Source organism: Nesoenas mayeri, assembly GCF_963082525.1.
Source record: "Nesoenas mayeri genome assembly, chromosome: 2".
Taxonomy (NCBI): domain Eukaryota; kingdom Metazoa; phylum Chordata; class Aves; order Columbiformes; family Columbidae; genus Nesoenas; species Nesoenas mayeri.
The window spans coordinates 8,994,483-9,015,525 of NC_137543.1; the positions used below are offsets into that span (position 1 = coordinate 8,994,483).

Here is a 21,043-nt window from a genome sequence, read left to right on the forward strand (position 1 = left end):
ACCTTTTTAAAATAAATCAAACATTTCTGTCCATTATGAATAGCTAGGGAAATTCTGACATATTATGCCACCAGGTTTCAGTATTGTAAATATAACTGATTTGCTTTCTTTATAGGTTGGGTCCAACTCAGCTGAAGATTTTTACATGTGAATACTGTAACAAGGTGTTCAAATTCAAACACTCCCTCCAAGCACACTTGAGGATTCATACAAATGAAAAACCTTACAAGTGTTCGTACTGCAGTTACGCCAGTGCAATCAAAGCCAACCTTAACGTTCACATGCGGAAACATACAGGGGAGAAGTTCAGCTGCGATTACTGTACATTCACCTGTCTCAGCAAAGGCCATCTCAAAGTCCATATTGAAAGAGTTCATAAGAAAATTAAGCAGCATTGTCGCTTCTGCAAAAAGAAATACTCCGATGTTAAAAATTTGATCAAGCACATCAAGGAAACACATGACCTTCAAGATAAAAAGGTGAAAGATGTTTTTGATGAACTTCGCTTGATGACACGGGAGGGCAAAAGGCAACTTCTTTATGACTGCCATATTTGTGAACGAAAATTCAAAAATGAACTCGATCGAGACCGTCACATGCTTGTTCATGGCGATGAGAGGCCGTTTGCTTGTGAGCTCTGTGGTCATGGAGCCACTAAATACCAAGCCCTTGAGCTTCACGTTCGGAAGCACCCGTTTGTATATGTGTGTTCTGTGTGCCTGAAGAAATTTGTCAGTTCTGTAAGGCTCCGTGCTCACATCAAAGATGTGCACGCGGATTTGCAAGAGGCTTCTGTTTTTAACAGTTCTATCAATCAGAGTTTCTGCCTGCTGGAGCCAGGAGGTGATATCCAGCCAGAAGCCCTTGGGGAACAGCCACCACCAAGTGCAGATGCAACGAATATCACGAGTACCGATACTATTAATGTACCACAACCATCTGCTTGTAAAGGTGAATCAACAGCTACAGATGTAAACCACAATGGTCAACATAATGGTGACTTAAAAATTGATACTGTCCCTTTGTTAGAATTTGACTGTCCTCTGGTGGAGAACGTAACGGAGACGCTGTGTCAGACAACAGACGTAGCGGTCCCAAACGTTCAATCCTGTGTAGCATCAGATTGCTTTCTGCTGAAAAATGGTACTTCTGGTCCTGATGTGTTAAAAGTTCCTCCTGCAAATGAAGAGGAGGTTAATCACTGTGGATCTGTAGATGAGCAGGGTGAAGAAATTCAGCTTCTGCTGTCTGAAGACAAAAGTTTAAATCCAAGTCAGAACAATGGAATGACTGAGAAGCTTTCGGTCTCTGAAGAGAGAAATCAATCTGTTCCTTCTAGTGAACCAGAAACAAGCAATTTGCCAATTCAAAATTCCACAGAAACCACAAACCCTTTGCCAGCACCAGACGCTGATGCAGCCATTGCTCCACAGGCAGCCGCTTCCAACGCAGTTACACCAGACGCTGGGAACGGAGCTGTTGCCTTTATGCAAATCTTGGATAGCTTGCAGAAGAGACAAATGAACACAGAGTTGTGTGAGAGGATAAGGAAGGTTTATGGAGACTTAGAATGTGAATACTGTGGTAAGGAGCAGTAGAATTATGTTTGTTTGGGTTTTTTAAATGTTCTATAGCAGAGCATCTTTTTCCTGCTCCTCTGGTTTATAGTATTAGGTATATTTGTGTATCTTTGTAGCCGTATTAATTTTCTAGTTCAGTATGGATTCTGAGGTCCAGTGAGATTTACTTTTTGCTGTATAAAGTTTGAAATGACTCAAATATTCTAAAAAAAACCCAAAAGCTAGTGGAATGTAGCAAAGCAATGCTTTGCTAGGCTCAATTTTTCTGTTGATGTGAAAATTGATAGAATTAGATGATTTCTATCTATGTGCCTCTCCCCCCCCCAGAACTTTCACTGGGGCCAAGCACAGTAGATTTAGGCAGGTGATCAGATTTGGTCAGTCCACGCTTTAATGCTTAAGCTTTGTGATGAGCTTAGTATAAAATTCTGAGTCTTTTTCATATAGTATAGGAGGATGTATGATATACATTCTGTATAATAATAGGAATATACTGGCATATTTTTTGAACCAGCTTTTTGAGATGAAAATGTTCATTACATAGTATCAGATCAAGACTGTTCTGATTGTGATTGTTTTTTTGAATTTATGAAAGTGGGAATAATATACCATTCCCATTTATTCTAGCTGAAAATGTTTGTGTTCACATAACTGAAGAGGAAACAATTCAGGACATATGACAAAATTTTGGGGGGGGAAAAGTGTTTTTGTCAACATATTTCCAGTAGTGAATGGACATCAGGAAAAGTTTTCATTAAAGATGAAAAGGAAAGGGTTCAAACTGTGTTTTGCCCTGAAAGAAAATTGAGGATGTATTGGAATTTTCACTAATTTAGAAATTGCTTTTTTCATGTCTAATTTTATTTTCAGGCAAGTTGTTTTGGTACCAAGTGCATTACGACATGCACGTTCGTACGCATACTCGAGAACATCTATATTACTGCTCCCAGTGCAACTATTCCTCCATCACCAAAAATTGCCTTAAGCGTCATGTCATTCAGAAACACAGTAATATTTTGCTGAAGTGTCCCACAGAACATTGCGACTACTCTACTCCAGATAAATACAAGCTCCAGGCACATCTTAAAGTTCACACTGAACTGGTAAGTCACAAATAAAATGCTTTTTTTGTCTACATCTAGTGTCATCATCATCATCATGTTTGAAATGGTGTGTCAATATTTGAAGACATAGGTAAGAGTTCTTACCCGAATGCTCTCTACATACATGAGGTGGGGGAATACATGAGTTACAGCAACTAGATATTTGGTCCTTCTCATACTAGTTTCCAGTAGAGTAAGTTTGCAGATGACACCAGGCTATGTGGGAGTGTTGATCTGGAGGGCCGGAAGGCCATACAGAGGGATCTGGATGGACTGGATTGTTGGGCTAAGGCCAGTTGTATGAGGTTCAACAAGGCCAAGTGCCGGGTCCTGCACTTGAGTCACAACAACCCCAGGCAGCGCTACAGTCTCGAGGAAGAGTGGCTGGAAAGTGCCTGGAGGAAAAGGATCTGGGGTGTTGATTGACAGCAGCTGAACATGAGCCAGTGTGTGCCCAGATGGCCAGAAAGGCCAACAGCATCCTGGCTTGTATCAGGAATAGTGTGGCCAGCAGGACTAGAGAAGAGATTATTTCACTGTACTCAGTGCTATTGAGGCCACACCTCGAATCCTGTGTTCAGTTTTGGGACCCTCATCATTAGAAGGACATTGAAGTACTAGAGAGAGTGCAGAGGAGACGAAGCTGGTGAGGGACCTGGAGCACAAGTGTGAGGAGGAGTGACTGAGCGAGCTGGGGCTGTTCAGCCTGGAGAAAAGGAGGCTGAGGGGAGACCTTATTGCTGTCTGCAACTACCTGAAAGGAGGTTGTAGTGTGTGGGGACTTGCTCTCTTCTCTCAAGTAACAACTGACAGGACAAGAGGAAATGATCTCACGTTGTGCCAGGGGAGATTTAAATTGGATACTAGGAAAAAATTCTTCGTGTAAAGGGTTGTCAGGCATTGGAACAGGCTGCCCAGCGAAGTGGTTGGAGTCACCATCCCTGAATGTACTTAAAAGGCGTTTAGATGAGGTTCTTAGGGACATGAGCTAGTGCCAGAGTTAGGTTATGGTTGGACTTGATGATCCTGAGGGTGTCTTCCATCTGAAACGATTCTATGATTCTATGTCTGTATTCATTTTCTCCCTTTGGTTTTCCCAGTATTGTCAGATTCTTTGGGTTTTGAGAGAGATTTCAATGGACTGAAATTCCTTCTTTGTTGTTAAGGTGTTTTTTTTTGAAGTGATATTATTTACATTATGGTATTGGAAGATTAAGAAGAAACAATTCTTTTCTTTACATCAGTGTTGTCTAGCTTTCCTTATTGTTGTTTTATTGTTTCGCATGAGTGGCCCAAATAGGTTAAGTTATTGTCAGAAAAGGTCCATGTACCATGGACTTCTTTTCCTACCATGTGTCAGGACCCTTTCCTCGATCTGGGACATTCTAGACTTGTGTGTACCCAGAGAGGCTATAATGTGCATATACTCACACAGTGTATATACACAGGTAAGTTCCTTCCTGTTCCAAATTGACTTCTAGAAAAGGCTGTTTGGCAAGTGCCTGCTCTTACAGCATATTGAATTTAGTCCACTTTTGACTGGAGTCTTTCTTGAATGCCATCTGGAGTGCTTAGGTGGAACATAATTACCTCATATGATTTTATACTAAGATATTGGTATTGAATAAAGTACAGCTTAGGATTTCATTTTGAAAAGCATGCTATTTGTAATTAAATTTTCTGGACTGATAATGCTGGAAAATTGGCATGAACTACATCTTTGCAATTTGGGTTTTTAACAATTTATCCAGTAAAATATTTCCAAAAGGCTATTTACCATTCTTCTGAATTGAATTTTATTCTTATTCCAGCAGAGACGAAAATACCAGTTCTTTAATAGCTATACTCGTTCTTCTGTTCTTTAGGAACACTGAAATATGCACATAGATAGGCAGTTCTTCATATAACATTATGATTTTCACTGGCATTGTCCTATAAATAATCTTACTCACCCTAGACAGAAAGCAACACGTATCAGAGATTCATCCTAATCACATGAGAAAGCAACATGACAACTCAAAGTACTGTGATAAATATTGGAGTTACACTTGCTCTTACTAGTGAAATGTGGTGCTTAAATGAAGGATTCATATTAATTTTTCCCCAAATGTGGACAATTTCTGTGTAGCTACTTAAAAAAGCTCTTAAGCTACAGTGCCTGGTAGTTCCAGGTTGTCTTCTGCAGTCAGCATGTTGTCTCTTGGCCAATATTTCCGACAGCTGAAGTTACTTTAAAGGTGTTTTTAACAGAACAAAGCACTTCACCTCCTACTTTTGTTAAGTACTAATCTTTTCTAACTGCAGGACAGCTTTAAAGACCAAAACAAAACAGGTGACACAAAAGAGAACATTTTTCCCTCATTTTGTCCCCCCAATTCTCTAGTAATTTTAAGTCGAATCTGAATTTGTTATGAGATGTGCAGAAAGCTCATATAATAGACATTCTTTCAATCTCTTTTTGAGTTATTGTGTTTCTGATGTCCATCTGATGGCAAAAATCTGTGTAAATGATGTCTGAGACAACTTAAGAAAAGAGCCTCAAATTAGATAATCATATATCCTTGCATAAATACCTATTTTTCAAGTGTGATGAATGTTCGACAGCTCCCACCAGGAGGATCATTTTCATGCTAATAAATAGAACCGAGAAAATACATTTCATAATTAAAACCAGTGTGACAGTGAGATCTTCCAGAAGTACGCTCACTGCTACTTACTGTCAAATATATTTGAGTGTTCAAATGGATTTAAAAACTTGTGTATTAGAATTTACTTAGTAACTAAATGTGGCAGTTCTCATATTGACCTTTGTGGCCACTGCTTGGAATATTTACTTAATGCAAAACTCGCTCGTTCTAAAATATTGTACATAAACAAACTGCACAGTTGAATGTGGAAACCTACGTTAGTGTTCAGTTTAGTTTGTAAAATAATTCTTAATAGAATTAAAGCTTCCCTGGAGATAGAATATATCAAAATCTCAGTTCAGTTCCTTGTATGAACGTCTGTCTTTGGTTATCTTGTTGCTGGCTGCTTTTCAACTGGATCTCTGTGTTATCTGGTGAACAGGATAAATGATGGTTATTAAAAAGCAGCCTCTTGTCAGTCAGTGAATAGCCACCTGTCTTAATGCACCATCCAAGTCTTGCACTGAATTTGGGGTTTATTCCCTGGGGGCTGATGATGTAGAGCGTGTATGAGTTGCTTCTGTATTTACTATGTGTTGTTACACAGAAGATTTTTACTTTTGAAGTCTGGGAATTGAGGCTCGACTTGATTCATGACCAAAATTTTGCATATATATGATCTGATTTTCAGTACCAGTCTTTTACCTCTAAAACCTGTGTAGTGTTTTTTGACAGTTCTTTGAGCTCTTTAGAACTTCAAACCATGACAGGTGTAAATCACTTCAATGTTATAGTACCCAGGAAAGGGATGGGCAGAGTAATTACTTTGGAGTAATTTACAGTTATGATTGAGCCTAGTGGTAACATTAGGGACCAGCTGTGGAACTAAACAATGCTGATATAGGTACCAGAGTTTGTTTACAACCTCTAGTAGATTTTACAATATCCATTATGCTGAGCAGATAAATGCCATGGAGAGGTTTGTCTCTGAAATTATTTTGAATCTATATATGTAATCCATACTGCTAGACAAACACCTCTATAAAACTGGAGTTCAAACCCAGAACCACTGCTTGCTCTTAGATGCCTACAACTGCTTTCACGTACATTTTGGGATGTAAATTATTCTTGTCTTTGGAAGGATGCTTTGAAATTTCATTATGCCACTGACCTTTTGTGTAATGGCGTAGTTAGACCTTTTGGTGGAAGTGAGATACTCGAGCTCTGATTGCTTATTTCCCCTTCCTGAGGAGGGTTTTCAGACCATCACTGGCCTGGCTGTGATACCTTTGGCTCTGGAGCAGCACCACTGTGTAGTCAAGAGTGCAAGGTACTAGAAAAGGAAGGAATTAGCCCAAAAAATCAGTGATCTAATGATCTAATGGCACTCAGTTGGAAAATGGTTTTTGTTCTTGATCCTTGCTTCCATAATGAATGTCAGCTAGCCATACCTTTTTGTAGTAGTTATTTCACAAAAAAGCACTTAACTGGTACTGTATCCAGGTGCTCATCATTTTGTGAGCTGTGATTTCTGCTGCCAGACTTCATAAAAGTCTCTCAAACCATTTGCAGTTTTTTTCTGTAGCCTCCTTGTTGTGTGTGTAGCCCCCTCCGGGGTACATTGGATCCTTTTAGCTAAGTTGCATTTTGATAGGACATCAGCTTAATTCAGGAATCTTTCGTGAAAATTTTGATTCGAAAATCATGATAACTATAGGGAAGATTTCTGAACATCTTACTTCTTGGAAATGTAACTAATTGTGTCCCACAGGTGACAGAAATTAATTTTTTGTTGATCAGAGTAGATATAGGAACAGGCTTTGGCTCTCTATTCCTCTGTGAAATTATACAATTAAATGCACTGGAAATGCTTTTGAAGTACCAATATTTAATAGAGCTTTGTTTTATTTCCTGCTAAAAAAATCATGTCACTACTACTAAAAGGAGGGGAATGGATTGTTGATTTCTATCACATATTGGTCTAATTTCAGCCTAAACACTTTTTATTGTGGCCATGGTCTTAATTTTGCACCATTAATGAAATTTATAACAAAGCAGTCAGGTTTTCACAAATTCTCTTTTGAAATTAGTGGCAAAATTACCATATAGATAAAATAAATGATCATATGCATTCTATATGTGTTCATAAGAGAAGATATTTGTGCCATCAGAATGTCTCTATGGATGAGTGCAATAGAATTGCTGCTAATGTTTCTGATGTTTTGCACTGTGGGTCATATTTAGTACTGTTTGATTCATTGAATAAACTTCATAGCGGTCTGTTGGTTTAAGTGCTACATATACAGAAGCTTTTCATTTTTCCTTTCATGACTGTATACTAGTACACCTACCCCTTGAATTATCTTGAAACACATGCCTTAAAGAAACAAAATTCTCTTCAGAGACCTATAAGCTGATAATGCAAACAGCTGATGCTTTCTTAGCACAATTTTAATTCATTTATATGAAGAGAAGGGCATTGTGGTTCCTATGTAAGTGGCCTTATTTTATAATGAAATTCTGTGATAGCATTAGACTAATTTTTTCACTAGGTTTAAGAAAATTTACGGACCTAATTAATTCCTGATTTGTGGAATATGTACTTTCAATCAGAAAACTAACTTTATTTTGGAATTATTTTGTTATGTTTTCTCAAATTGGCTCATAGGGGGATTAAGCAAATCTCAAGAAGTGTGGAAGTGACTTTGAAATTTAAATAGCTGATTGAACCGTGCAGCTGGTCTGTAACAAAGGTAGATCCTGCTCTCTTGATACTTTGCTTCTGTTTGCATCCTTCAGAAAAAGAACTCATGGGCATTAAAAAGGCAGGCATAGGATGAATAACTTCTGTTCTTACCAGAGGAAAACTTGCATGCTGAGAATGTGATGAAGGAATTACTGCAGCCTCAGCCTAAGTCCTTCAAAGTGCCCCTGTCATCGCCTGTGACAAGAAGAGTGGAGCTGTTGAGGGGAAACCTCCTTGGGGCTCCATGTTGTGACCTTATGAGGAGCGGCTGAGGGACCTGGGGCTGTTCAGCCTGGAGATAAGGAGGCTGAGGGGAGACCTTATCACAGTCTGCAACTGCCTGAAAGGAGGTTGTAGCATGGAGGGGATTGGTCTCTTCTCCCAAGTAACAAGTGATAGGACAAGAGTAAATGGCCTCAAGTTGTGCCAGGGGAGGTTCAGATTGGATATTAGGAAAAACATTTCCCAGAAGGGGTTGTGAAGCATTGGAACAGGCTCCCCAGGGAAGTGGTGGAGTCACCAGCCCTAGAGGTGTTTAAAAGAGGAGACCTCATGGCGGTTACGGCTTCCTTACAAGGGGAGGAGGAGGGGCAGGTACGAAACTTCTTAGTGACCAACAACAGACCCAAGGGAATGGCAGGAAGATGTGACATGGGGGGTTATGTTGGACATTAGGTTCTTCACCCAGAGGGTGCTGGACACTGGAACAGGCTCCCCAGGGAGGTGTCATGGCCCCAGGCCTGACAGTGTTCAAGAAGAGACTGGACAACGTCCTCAGACACACGGTGTGAACTGTGGTGTTGTTATATGCAGGGACAGGAGTTGGACTCGATGATCCTTGTGGGTCCCTTCCAACTCAGGACATTCTGCGATTCTATGACTCTATGAGATCTATAGACGAGGCTCTTAGGGACACGGTTTAGTGCCAGGGTTAGGTTATGGTTGGACTTGATTATCTTAAGGGTGTCTTCCAACTGAAATTATTCTATGATTCTGTTCTATGACCTGCATGGTCTGCAATACTTGATTTGCAACAGAGCATTTCTTAATGACTGGTGTTGGGACTGCTGGGATTACACTGAAGGACTAGCGCTGTCAAGCTGTCAGGGCAGCGACTGAAGTACACTTAAACATTCAAAACTAATAACGTAAGATCCAAAAGCCTGTTGCACTGACTTGGATAAACAACAGTGAAAGGTTTGGCTTCAGCTGGGTGCTTTCTGTGAGAGACTGGAGCTTGACACTACAATAGATCCCCTGTTGGAAGATCATTTACTGCAGGACTTGGTATCGGTAACTTTCTAACTGCTTGAAGAAAGCTGTTTGGATTAGTTTGATAGCAAGAAGTTTTGTTACCATCTCCATGTGGAAACGTGTTCTTGATGCCCAGGCTCTCCTGTTGCTCTACAGCTCTTGATGCATTTACTGATGATTTAGTTTTTTCTCTTAGACCTGAGTTTATAGCGTTTCCTTCCTGACGAGTATTAGCAAGAATGTAAAGCTGTCAGAAATATAGGATTTTGTTTAAAATAATGTGTGTAAAGTGTTGTTGTTATTGTGTGGATTTTTTTTTCAGGTTTTTTTTTTTTCTTATTCAACTTCATGAAACAGCAAGATGTATTTATCTTAGTGTTCTGAGCACACTGAGAAATACTTATACAATGAATCAATGAATATTAAAGACGAGCAACACCCAAGTGTACATTAATAGTATACTATTTTTTTTTTTTTCATTTATTGTGTGTTTTAAAACCAGTTATGTGGCAAATTTGAGGAATGACAGAAACTGGTGGAGTCCAGGAGCTTTGTTCTCTTGTTACCTCCAAATTTCTCTTTCATAGCACTATATCTTTTTGATACAGTAATTTTCCTCCCATGCTCTTCAAAACGTTTTCTGTCCTCCTGAAGTAACTAGTGAAATACCTTCAGCTCACCTTTTAGAGTGGTCTCTTGGTAGTTTGGCAGGTACACATCTCCCATCAGGTAACATGTTATCTGGTTATCTGTCTAGTTGTCAGGACTAACTAGACTTCACTCCATCTGTTGTTCTGATCATCTGTCCATCCTTTCAATACATTAATCTGGTTAGTGTAGGGGTGAGTAAGTGACCCACTCATTGGATGGAGCATCCAGTCTGTTGTGTCAGCAGATGCTTCTGGAAAGCACAACCTCTTCGATTCATATAGTAATTGGCAAAAATTATTTTAAATATGGTAATTTACCAATTAAAGGAGAAAAGTCCTACATTTTTTATGTGGAGTTAGATGTGTTTGTAAAACCATTAAAATTACAATTACATTAAAATTGCATATAGGAAGAAGTTGCATCAGAACTCTCCAGTTCAGTTTGTTTGATGGTGTTAAACCTTTTACAGCATAAAAAACAGAGTAACCTGTAGGTTTTTAAATTGAAATAGTAAAATAATACTTAATTGCTAATACATAAAATGCTGAATATTTATAAAATAGTTAGAAATGTAGACACTGAGTAAGTAGCGGCATCTGTCATTGCTAACTCTTCTGTTCAATATCAGGCCATTAAATAGTAGTACAAATACACATACTGGTGGATGTCTTCAGAATAATGAGACCTGATCCTTAGGTTTCAGAAGGATGGACTTGTGAAAAAATTGAAAAAAATCTGTATATTACTGCTTATATCAAATACATTTTCTTCTGTTCTGTGACTTGATCTTTCCACTCTTGATTCTTTAAAGAATCAGTCAGAAGATAATACTTACATTTATTGTGCGTTTTCTCATGTGCTGTAACTTGGAACCCTTCATTCATGAGGATTAATGATGTGCTTAGAATACTTTATTATTTCTCCTTCACTTATGTCACTATAAATATCTTCATTTTTTTTCTTAAAAACTGAACCTCCAATTATAACTTTGTTGAGAACCATGTAGTACTGAATAATGACTCTAGTGATTACACCAGTGGACTGATAATGCAGTCTCTTTCTTTCTTTCTCAAAGGATAAAAAGACTTATTCCTGTCCTGTGTGTGAGAAGTCGTTTTCTGAAGATCGACTTATAAAATCGCACATCAAGACAAATCACCCTGGTAAGAAAAAGTTCTCAGTCTATTGCAATAAATAGATAGAGGTTTGGAGTGAGCAGTTGTGATGTAATTACATTCTAAAGAAAGAGAAGAATCTCTGTATAATTTAACTAGTTTAGAGAAAAATTTGATTGGTTTTGCAGATGTTAGAATTTACAGTGAAAACATTATTGTTCCAGTTTGTGTGTTGCGGAGTATATCAGGTAATTGTGCTAAGAAATTTGTCTTCATCTGGCAAAGAACTCATTTCTAAAAGGGGACCTAGGTGAATTCAAATTAAGCACTGAGAAGTTTGGAATTAGACATATAGACATCCTGTAACAACTCATGAGACATAAAATTCCCATCAGCCATACATAAACTGATAGAAATGTGTTTGTCGCCCATTATTTTGTCTGTAGGTAATTCATGTCACTGCAGAGGTCCCTGAGCCGAGTCTGTGCGTGCTCACTTAGTGTGTGGCTGGGCTTTACCTCCAGGGCCAGCTCAAGTCTGCAGCAGGTCTGGAACCAGCTGTGATGTTGTATGGCTGGTGTTAAGCTGCAGCTGTTAAACCTGGCTGGGTCCAAGCTCACCACTACACTCCATTCAAACTCTGTTTGCGCCTTATAGAATCATAGAACAGTTTGAGTTGGAAGGGACCTTCAAAGGTCATCCAGTCCAACTCCCTGCCATGAGCAGGGACATCTTCACCAGCTCAGGTTGCTCAGAGCACTGTCCAACCTGGCCTGGGATGTCTCCAGGGATGGGACATCCACCACCTCTCTGGGCAACCTGGGCCAGTGTTTCACCACCCTCATTGTAAAGTATTTCTTCCTCATATCCAGCCTGAATCTCCCCTCCTTTAGTTTAAAACCATCACCCGTTGTCCTGTTGTAACACGCTGTTCTAAAAAGTTTTTGCCATCCTTCTTACAGTCCCCCTTAGGTAGTGAAAGGCTGCAATAAGGTCTCCCTGGAGCCTCCTCTTCCCCAGCCTGAACACCCCAACTCTCTCAGCCTGTCCTCACAGTAGAGCTGTTCCAGCCTTCTGATCATTTTTGTGGCCTCCTGTGGCCCCTCTCCAGGTCCATGTGTTTCCTGCACTGAGGGCTCCAGAGCTGGGAGCAGGATTCCAGGTGGGGTCTCGCCAGAGCTGGATGCAGAGGGGCAGAGTCACCTCCCTCGACCTGCTGGCCACGCTCCTTTTGATGCAGCCTAAGATATGATTGGCTTTCTGGGCTACAGGTGCACATTGTCAGCTCATGTAAAATCTTTCATCCACTAGTACCCCCAAGTCCTTCTCAGCAGGGCTGCTCTCAATCCCTTCATCCCCCAGTCTGTACTGATACCGGGGTTTGCCCTGACCCAGGGGCAGGACCTTGCACTTGGCCTTGTGGAACCTCAGGCATGTCAACTGCACCACTCAGCTTGGTGTCATCTGCAAACTTGCTGAGGGTGTAATTCCACTGTCTGTGTCAATGATGAAGATGTTACACAGTACTGGTCCCAGTACAGACCTCTGAGGGACATCACTTGTTACCACTGTCCATCCAGACATTGAGCCACTGACTACTACTTTCTGGATAAGACCATCCAGCCAGTTGCTCAACCACTGAACAGTCCGCCCATCAAATCCATACCTCTTCAATTTAGAGAGAAGGTGTTGTGAGGGACCATGTCACAGGCTCTACAGAGGTCCAGCTAGATGACACCCTTTCTTTGTCTGTTGATGTAGTTTCTCCATCATAGAAGTCCACTAGGTTGGTCAGGCAGGACTTGTCCTTGGTGAAGCCGTGCTGGTGTCTCGAATCACCTCCCCATCCTCCATGTGCCTTAGCAGAGCTTCTAGAAGGATCTGTTCCATGATCTTCCCAGGCACAGAGGTGAAGCTGACAGGTCGGTAGTTCCTGGGGTCCTCTTTTCTACCCTTTTGAAAAATGGGTGCAATATTGCCCTTTTACCAGTCACCAGGAACTTCAGCTGACTGCCATGAGTTCTCAAATATCACAGAGAGTGCCTTGGTAACTACATCAGCCAATTCCCTCAGGGCTCTGGGTTGCATTACATTCTAGCGCCCTGATTTATCAGTGCAAGCACAACACAAAATGAATGTATTAAGTCAGTGTGCTGTGCCTGAGTAAACAATCCTTTCTCAAATCTTGGGAACGCAGTGCCAAAGTGACTGGTGCAGGGACTGATTTAAATCTGATGTAAAAGGGGCACAGCTGCATTGTGTGTCTGTACTTTCCTCCTCAGTATCTGTATTTTGTTGGATAAAAGATGATCTGCAGCTGTGGATGAAGAAGAGTTGGCTGCATTGGCCAACATATTTTAATTAACTCATCTACAGTGTGACTTATCACCTGACATATTTGGATATTAAGAAAGAAAATACCAGCCATGCTCAAATTGATTTTGGGGAAGGAAAAATCCAATTAAAATGATGTAACTTTTCTTGTCTCTGTCAGAAATTCAACATAATAGGTAAAGCAGTAGTTTTGTATCTTCTTACTGCCACTAGATAGTGCTAGACCCGTGTTTTAAACAATTTCCTTCACTCTCCTTTCAGACTAATCCCGCTTTAGCTCTTTAGTTACCAAACCTCTTTATTTGCAGACCACTGTACAGCAGTGTGGTTGGAAGGCTTGTCGCACATCAGGGGACGTGTCTGATGCAGCAAATTGAGATGAGGAAAGGCTTCTGAGCTATACAGTAGTCAGGAGGTATGTCAACCAGGAAGCATAGAAATTAACATCAAGAGCTGTGCCTATGAAGCCTTTGTGCCGCCTCAGCCAGGGAGTTTAGGAGCCCTCCCTAAATAAAATGATCTGTGAACTAGCAGTAAGTCAAGCACTGTGCCCTTACAAGTTTCTGCTGGTCTGCACTGGTCCGTTGACTGCTGAATTATTAGTGTTTGCTGTGTCTGGGGTCCAGAAATACCAGTTAATTCTGTAGCCCTGATGTGCTAAACTCATGCATTTCAATACTTTTGAACAGTTCATTTGGTATCTGAATCCCTCTAGAAGTATGGGGTAATTTTTTTGATCCAGGAAAGTGAATTATTTTCAAGTCTGGCTGATAGTAGAGGTAATGTTAAAAAAGAAAATCTGCACAGCTTATTATTTTATGTCCTCATTTTTAATTTGCACGTCACAGGCAAATAGAACTTAGAAGCAAAATACCAGATTTATTGGATATATTTCCATGATGCTAAAGAAATACTACATCTAAGATATGCCTATGCTGTAGTTACGCAACAACGCTGTTTTAATATATGTAGGAGAATTAATGCACAAATCTTTTTTCCTGTGCATACTGTCCTTGTAATAAGGAGGAAATCCTTTACTCGTACAACATACTTAATTAAAAGCCAAATAAATGTGAGGGATCTGATGGTATAAACTATCAAGTACTGCAGTGGAATGAGTGCAGTTGTTTTTAAAAATGTGAATGGAAAAGAATAAAGATGAAGGGAATACTGTTAAAAGGAACTGAATTATAAAACAACATATCAAAAATTAATTTAAACTGAAGCCCTTTTATATTTATCATTAAAATGCTGTTTCTGGAGCTCCCCTCTCCTCCTTTCTTAATATCATTCAGCAGGACCCCTCTCTTAACTCTTCTATTTCATCAAGTAGAAAGTGTTAAATAAACAGTATTCCTTCCTTTTCCACGTTGCAGAGAACAGGAGTTGAATTCTGGTCCCTTGAAGGCACTGGGACAAAGATCTCTGTGGACTTCGGTAGAGCAGTATTTCAGACCAAAGAGATAAGAGAGCTTGGCTTTATTGCCAAATGATTTGAGTCCTCGGCAGTGAAGGAGAAGTCTTTGATTCTGGTCCCAGCTCTCAGAATTATTTACCTTTTCATCCACCCTCCGATTTAATATGATATTTGATAATAGTCCTGAGACATGAGAGGCATCAGCTCTCACAGATCCCTGCTGAGCTGGCACAGTAGCCTGCAGTCATGAATGAAGGATCTAAGCCATGGAAGGCAGATGAGGGTTCGCACTTGAGTCTGTATTTTTCTCTTTTGGGTACTTTAGAACATCTCTCTGCTCAGTTTGTAGGCTTTTATATTTCCATTTTGAGATTGTTTTCCTGGTGCACATGAGTTCAGGCAGGATTTTTTATTCTACTCTGGGACCAACCATCAGGACACTAAGTGTGACAGTTCATGTTTGGTAAAAATCTAAGTCTAGACTACAGCTTTAAAATTTTGTAAGATTTTGGGCATAATAAGTCATCAACCTTCATGTCTGAATGTTTAGATTGCCTGAGTACTGTACTCTCATTGAAGTGTGATATTTAGAATTTTATTCATCTGAAATGCATTGAGCGATTTGATTTATTTTTTAAAAGCATTTGGCAAGGTTTTCATTATGTATTTTTGTGACATTTTACTTTGAACTTCATTACTTTCAGCTTTTCACTGTGACAACCAAAACATTACATTGTATGAAGGAAAATCCTAGAGAGTTGAGTGTATTTAGCTTGAATAAGGGAAGGCTAGGAGAAGAATCTTAGTTGCTATCTCCAGATATCTAATAGGAAATTAAAAAGAAGACATAGCCAATATCTTCTTGGACCTGTACAACAAAGAGACATGAGTTGAAGCAGGAAAATTCTGATTAGAAATTGTAAAAGCAATTTGGACTGTAAAGGTGGTCAAACACTGGAATGGGCGAAGAGAATCTCCATCCTTGGGTGCGTTCAGAACAGGACTGGATATGACCTCAAGCAACTTGATGTAACTTTGAAGTTGGAACTCCAAAGTTGACCCTGCTTGGAGCAGGTGACCTTAGGGGTTGCTTCCTATCACATTTATTCTGTCTTTTCTTTTTCTTTAAAGTTTCTAATTATCAGGCATTATGATCGTTATAGCTGTGGCTGGAATGAGTTTTCTTCAGATCCTTGACATCTGGAAATCTGGGATGAAATCTTGAATAATGTCTTTTGAAAATTTTAAAGAAAAAGAAAAGCTAAATTAGCTTATTGGAAAAGTTAATAGTTGGTAAATGATTTCTAAGCCAGTGGCACAACCAAGATTTTTTAATGTGGGTTCACTGAGTACACAAATCAGGAGAGAAAGGACAGAACATCCTAAAATCCCTAAAGGACAAAAGGTCCTTACGTTCTTTGCTCAGGTCTTATCTGAGTGTCCGGAGGGGAAGTGGAGCTTTTAAAAAGTTGGAGTGAATCAGGATCTAGCTCTTCATTATTACTTACAGAACAAATTCCCTCATGTCCTTCTGGTTTTTATTACCTTTTACGTTTCTCTCAGAGGTTTCAATGACTACAATTTCTGAGATTCTTGGCAGAAGAGTTCAGCTGAAAGGACTTATTGGAAAACGAGCTGTGAAGTGTCCCTACTGTGATTTTTATTTTATGAAGAATGGATCAGACCTTCAACGTCATATTTGGGCTCATGAAGGTAAAACTCTGGTTTTAAGCTTTTCTTGCATATAATCAGTCTCATATTCCACAAAAGCTTTGCTGACATAAAAAGGAATTCAAATTTATTGCTATGCCTGAATCAAAAACTTTAAGGTTAAATAATTATTTTAATAGATTCTGGATCACATATGGAACTGCATGCTTATAGTGTGAATAGACAGCTTAACTGTTTAATAAAATTAATAAGTTTCTGATTAATTTTTTTCCAAAACTCATTCATAAACAACTATAAAGTATTCTATAATACATGTGAGTAGAGAGGAGTGAATTAAATACATGCTCAGACTCCCAAAGCAAGTAACTTTCTGGATCTTCTCATTAATAACTGCTGCTCCTTCCACGTTTTTCCAAAAATACTTGGTCTGGAAATCTACTAATAAAACAATTGAAATGAAATGGCTTTGATGTATACATAGAAATTCTGTGTGTATTTTAATTAAAACATGCTGAGAATGACAACTAGCTGACATGAGCATAAACAGTGATGAAAAACCAGTAAGAAAATGCTGATCATATCTATGACTTTTTAGGGAAAAGTTCCAGTAAAATGGCAACACACAGGTTAAAAATCCCTTGAACTTAAAATCTGTGCCCAGTAAAATCTTGGGTCTATGCAGTTTGTCTGTTTTCCTAAGAGGTGGAAAACAACTTGTATGCTCTTTAGTCAGTTAATCTATGGAACTGATTGACCATGGTGTTTGTGCATTACTTTGGATTCTTTAGCCATCCCTCTGCATAAAGGGGATGATGGGATTCGGTGCTCTCTAACTGATATTTTCTTTACAAAGTGTTTCTTCCCATGCAGATGGTTCAGACATTTATACCATATTTATGCGAATGCTTCAACTATGTACTGTCTGTGTACTATAGGCTTAGAGCAATTACTTGTGTATTCCATAAATACAATTAGTTTATTCTGCCAAAAAAATCTTGGAATGCATCTCATTTAACTAGCAGAAGAGGTGAATAGAAGTTTATTCCCAAATCAAAGTATGCAATCAAGTCTGCTTTAAGTAGGCTATAATTCCTCGTGCTTGTAAATCTAGTTTTAAGGTCATGCATATCAATCTAAAACTGCCAGAGCCTCATGAAACTGTTGAACTACTCTGCCAGTTTGGATTTATTCAACTTTTCTTTGAAGGATTTACTTGGTTCTTGTAGTCCTTCTGTTAGGTGACCTACCGTGCATCTCTTCATTACATATTTTGGACTGTTTGAGGGAATTGCTGTTGTAAATCACATATCACAGAATCACAGAATGTCAGGGATTGCAAGGGACCTCAAAAGATCATCTAGACCAATCCCTCTGCCAGAGCAGGAACACCCAGATGAAGGTGTCCACACACAGGAAGGTGTCCAGATGGGTTTTGAATGTCTCCAGAGTGTGAGACTCCACAACCCCCCTGGGCAGCCTGTTTCAGGCTCTGTCACCCTCACTGAGAAGAAGTTTCTTCTCAAATTTAAGTGGAACCTTTTGTGTTCTAGTTTACACCCGTTGCCCCTTGTCCTATCATTGGTTGTCACCGAAAAGAGCCTGGCTCCATTCTCCTGACACTCACCCTTTATATATTCGTAAACATTAATGAGGTTGCCCCTCAGTCTCCTCTTAAGGGAGATGCTCCACTCCCTTCAGCATCTTTGTTGCCCTGTACTGGACCCTCTCCACCAGTTCCCTGTCCTGCTGGAACTGAGGGGCCCAGAACTGGACGCAATATTCCAGATGTGGTCTCACCAGGGCAGAGTAGAGGGGCAGGAGAACCTCTCTCTGCCTACTAACCACCCCCCTTCTAATACACCCCAGGATGCCATTGGCCTTCTTGGCCACAAGGGCTCAGTGCTGGCTCATGGTCATCCTGCTGTCCACCAGGACCCCCAGGTCCCTTTCCCCTACACTGCTCTCTAATAGGTAATTCTCCAACTTATACTGGAACCTGGGGTTGTTCCTACCCAGATGGAAGACTCAATGCCTGAATCTTACCTAGAGAGTGGGGAAAAAAGTACTAGTGCATGTCCCATTAGCAAATCTGCTACTAATTAACAATAAACACAGCTTTGCACATTTAACTTCTGCTTACCTCTTGAGCACCTAATAAACTAGTCCTCCTTAGAACATGTTGCTTCATTCTTTATTCTAGTAAATAGAGAATGATAGTCATCTGAAGACTTTTTGAGGGAGAGTAGGTATGTACACCTGCTAGGCATCAATTTAGGCAGTCTGGATTCTGCTTTAAAATGAGGGATGGACACACCAAGACTGAAATATTAGTATTTGCTTGTTTAGACTCAGTATCTGGCTTCAATAGGGAAGTATTTAAATTCAAAAGAATCCCTCCTTTCTCTTAGTCAGAGAAATGGTGCTGTGAAGACCTTGGTATCATTTGCACAGAAGCTATAAATGAAATTTCTTAGATGTAGATATCCAAATTTTAAAATATTGACTTTGTTGTCTGTGTTGCTCACATGATCTGAAATGTCTTGCAAGCCAGTTTCCACCCTCTCATCAAAAGGAGCAGATTGTTTGCTTCATAGTGTATTTTTTATTTTTAGGTGTCAAACCCTTTAAATGTTCTCTTTGTGACTATGCCACTCGCAGCAAGAGTAACTTGAAAGCCCATATGAATCGTCACAGCACTGAGAAAACGCACCTTTGCGATATGTGCGGGAAAAAGTTCAAATCCAAAGGCACTTTGAAGAGCCATAAACTCCTCCATACTGCTGATGGTAAGTGTATGTTTGTTAAATCCATGTTTATTTTAGGGCAATAAATACTGGCTGTGCTATAAGATCTTATTATCAAGCATTTTTCAGTTGAACACTTAAGTGCTGCTTACAAATTTTCTTTATTCCTGGGAGATACTATGAAATAAAGTTCAAAACTTTGCAGAAATTAATTTTAACAGCTCTCTCTGGAATGCGTGATCTTTCTGCAATTTTACGTTGGCCTTATATCCCTTTATATTCTAACGGAGAATTGTTACCTCAACAGGAATTTGAAAATACAAATAATTCCATGGTTAAGTCTCTCACTGCTTTCTCCTGTGAGAATATTGTGAGGAGTTGCCAAATCCAGTAGCCCAGTAGAGGTGAAGCTGCTGCAGCTCAGTGTCCGCAGGTCCATTCAGCCTGAGCATGTATATTTTCTATAGGCACACATGCACTACATGTGTTTGCTCTATGATATTAATATTTCTGTGATGATAACAGAAAGAAGTGAGATACAAATAAATAAATAAATATTTTATATTGAAATTTGGGACACAACAATACTTTATTCTTCTGTGATTATCAAATTGAAGTAAACGGTTTAGCAGGGTAAGTTGTACACACCTTTATTACGACTTAGTAGCTTGATCTTTGTCACTCATGCAACCTTGTGAAACCTCGTTCCACTCTTTATTGACCATTTAATTTATATTATTTTTTTAAGAAAGTTGCATATTTATTAGCATTGTCCTTTCTCAGGAAGCGCACAGTGCTGTGTTACATCTTTACAGTGTATGTGAAGTTTTTGTGTCGGAGATATTTATGTATCCTTATATCTGTGTGTATAAGTGAAAGAGATGATCCCTTTTACATTGATACGATACATATTATAGGAAGCATACAGTTACAGTAGTGTTACCAAAGTTACTGTAGTATCACCATGAGTTAGTAAATCACTTGTCATTGAAAAAGTGCTTTCCAATATTTTGAAATAACTTGGTCGATAACAAGCAGGTTTTGCACATATATCTAAACTTCATATGCAATAATCCAGATTTTACTTGTTAAATGGAATCCTTAGCTGATTCCTGGCTGGGAGAAGGAGACAGGTTGTATTTGGATTAAAAAGGAAAATTGGAGACTATAAAGAAGAAAAAGGTCCCTTTCTATGGTACTGTAAAAAAATTGCTGTATGGGGTTTCATTTCAAAACCTTTCTGTTTTGTTTTCACCACCTGGTTTTCAAATAATTAAATTCAGCAATGAAAGTTGTATTTGTTTTTACACATGAGTTAGTTCTACTTCTTGAACAAAATACATATATGTGTAAGTAATTACTGCAATTCCACTGAGGCTGCTTTGAAATTTGCCTCTGTTAAGAACAGCAGTGTAGTCGTGCAGGAGCTGACCATGTCTGGATTTGGTTTAAAGGTGTGAAGTTAGGTTTAAACATTTAATTACATGCAAGGAACGGTATCTTTTATCACTTACTGCTAGGTCAGGCTGAAACCTTGACTTTAAAGGCAATGTTATTACCAGGAGCCTTTTTAATCTGACTTCAGACTGTCATCATCTTCTGCAATAAATGAAGTGACTGCATGTTCCTTTTTGATGCATCTCCCTTTTTGACTGATACAAATAAATCGAAGATTTATGCTCCTTTGCCTTCCCTTTTACACTTCCAAAAGTGTTCCAGGAAAGTTGTCATGCCTTTGGAAAATGCGTTTTGCCATTGACTCCAGTGGGAGCAAAATCTCACTGTCTGTGGAGTCTTAAGT

The 21,043-nt window shown here is 39.3% G+C and overlaps 1 protein-coding gene across 2 annotated transcripts in view; it reads left to right on the plus strand.

Annotated features, from left to right (window-relative positions):
* ZFAT (zinc finger and AT-hook domain containing) overlaps positions 1-21,043 on the plus strand; it is an 87,907-nt gene that overhangs the window by 35,680 nt on the left and 31,184 nt on the right. For both annotated transcript variants that reach the window (XM_080339912.1, XM_080339913.1), the window contains 5 exons: positions 116-1,584; positions 2,451-2,683; positions 11,037-11,124; positions 16,391-16,540; positions 19,111-19,284. In XM_080339912.1, the coding sequence (XP_080196038.1) occupies positions 116-1,584; positions 2,451-2,683; positions 11,037-11,124; positions 16,391-16,540; positions 19,111-19,284 (2,114 nt within the window). The remainder of the gene's footprint in view (positions 1-115; positions 1,585-2,450; positions 2,684-11,036; positions 11,125-16,390; positions 16,541-19,110; positions 19,285-21,043) is intronic.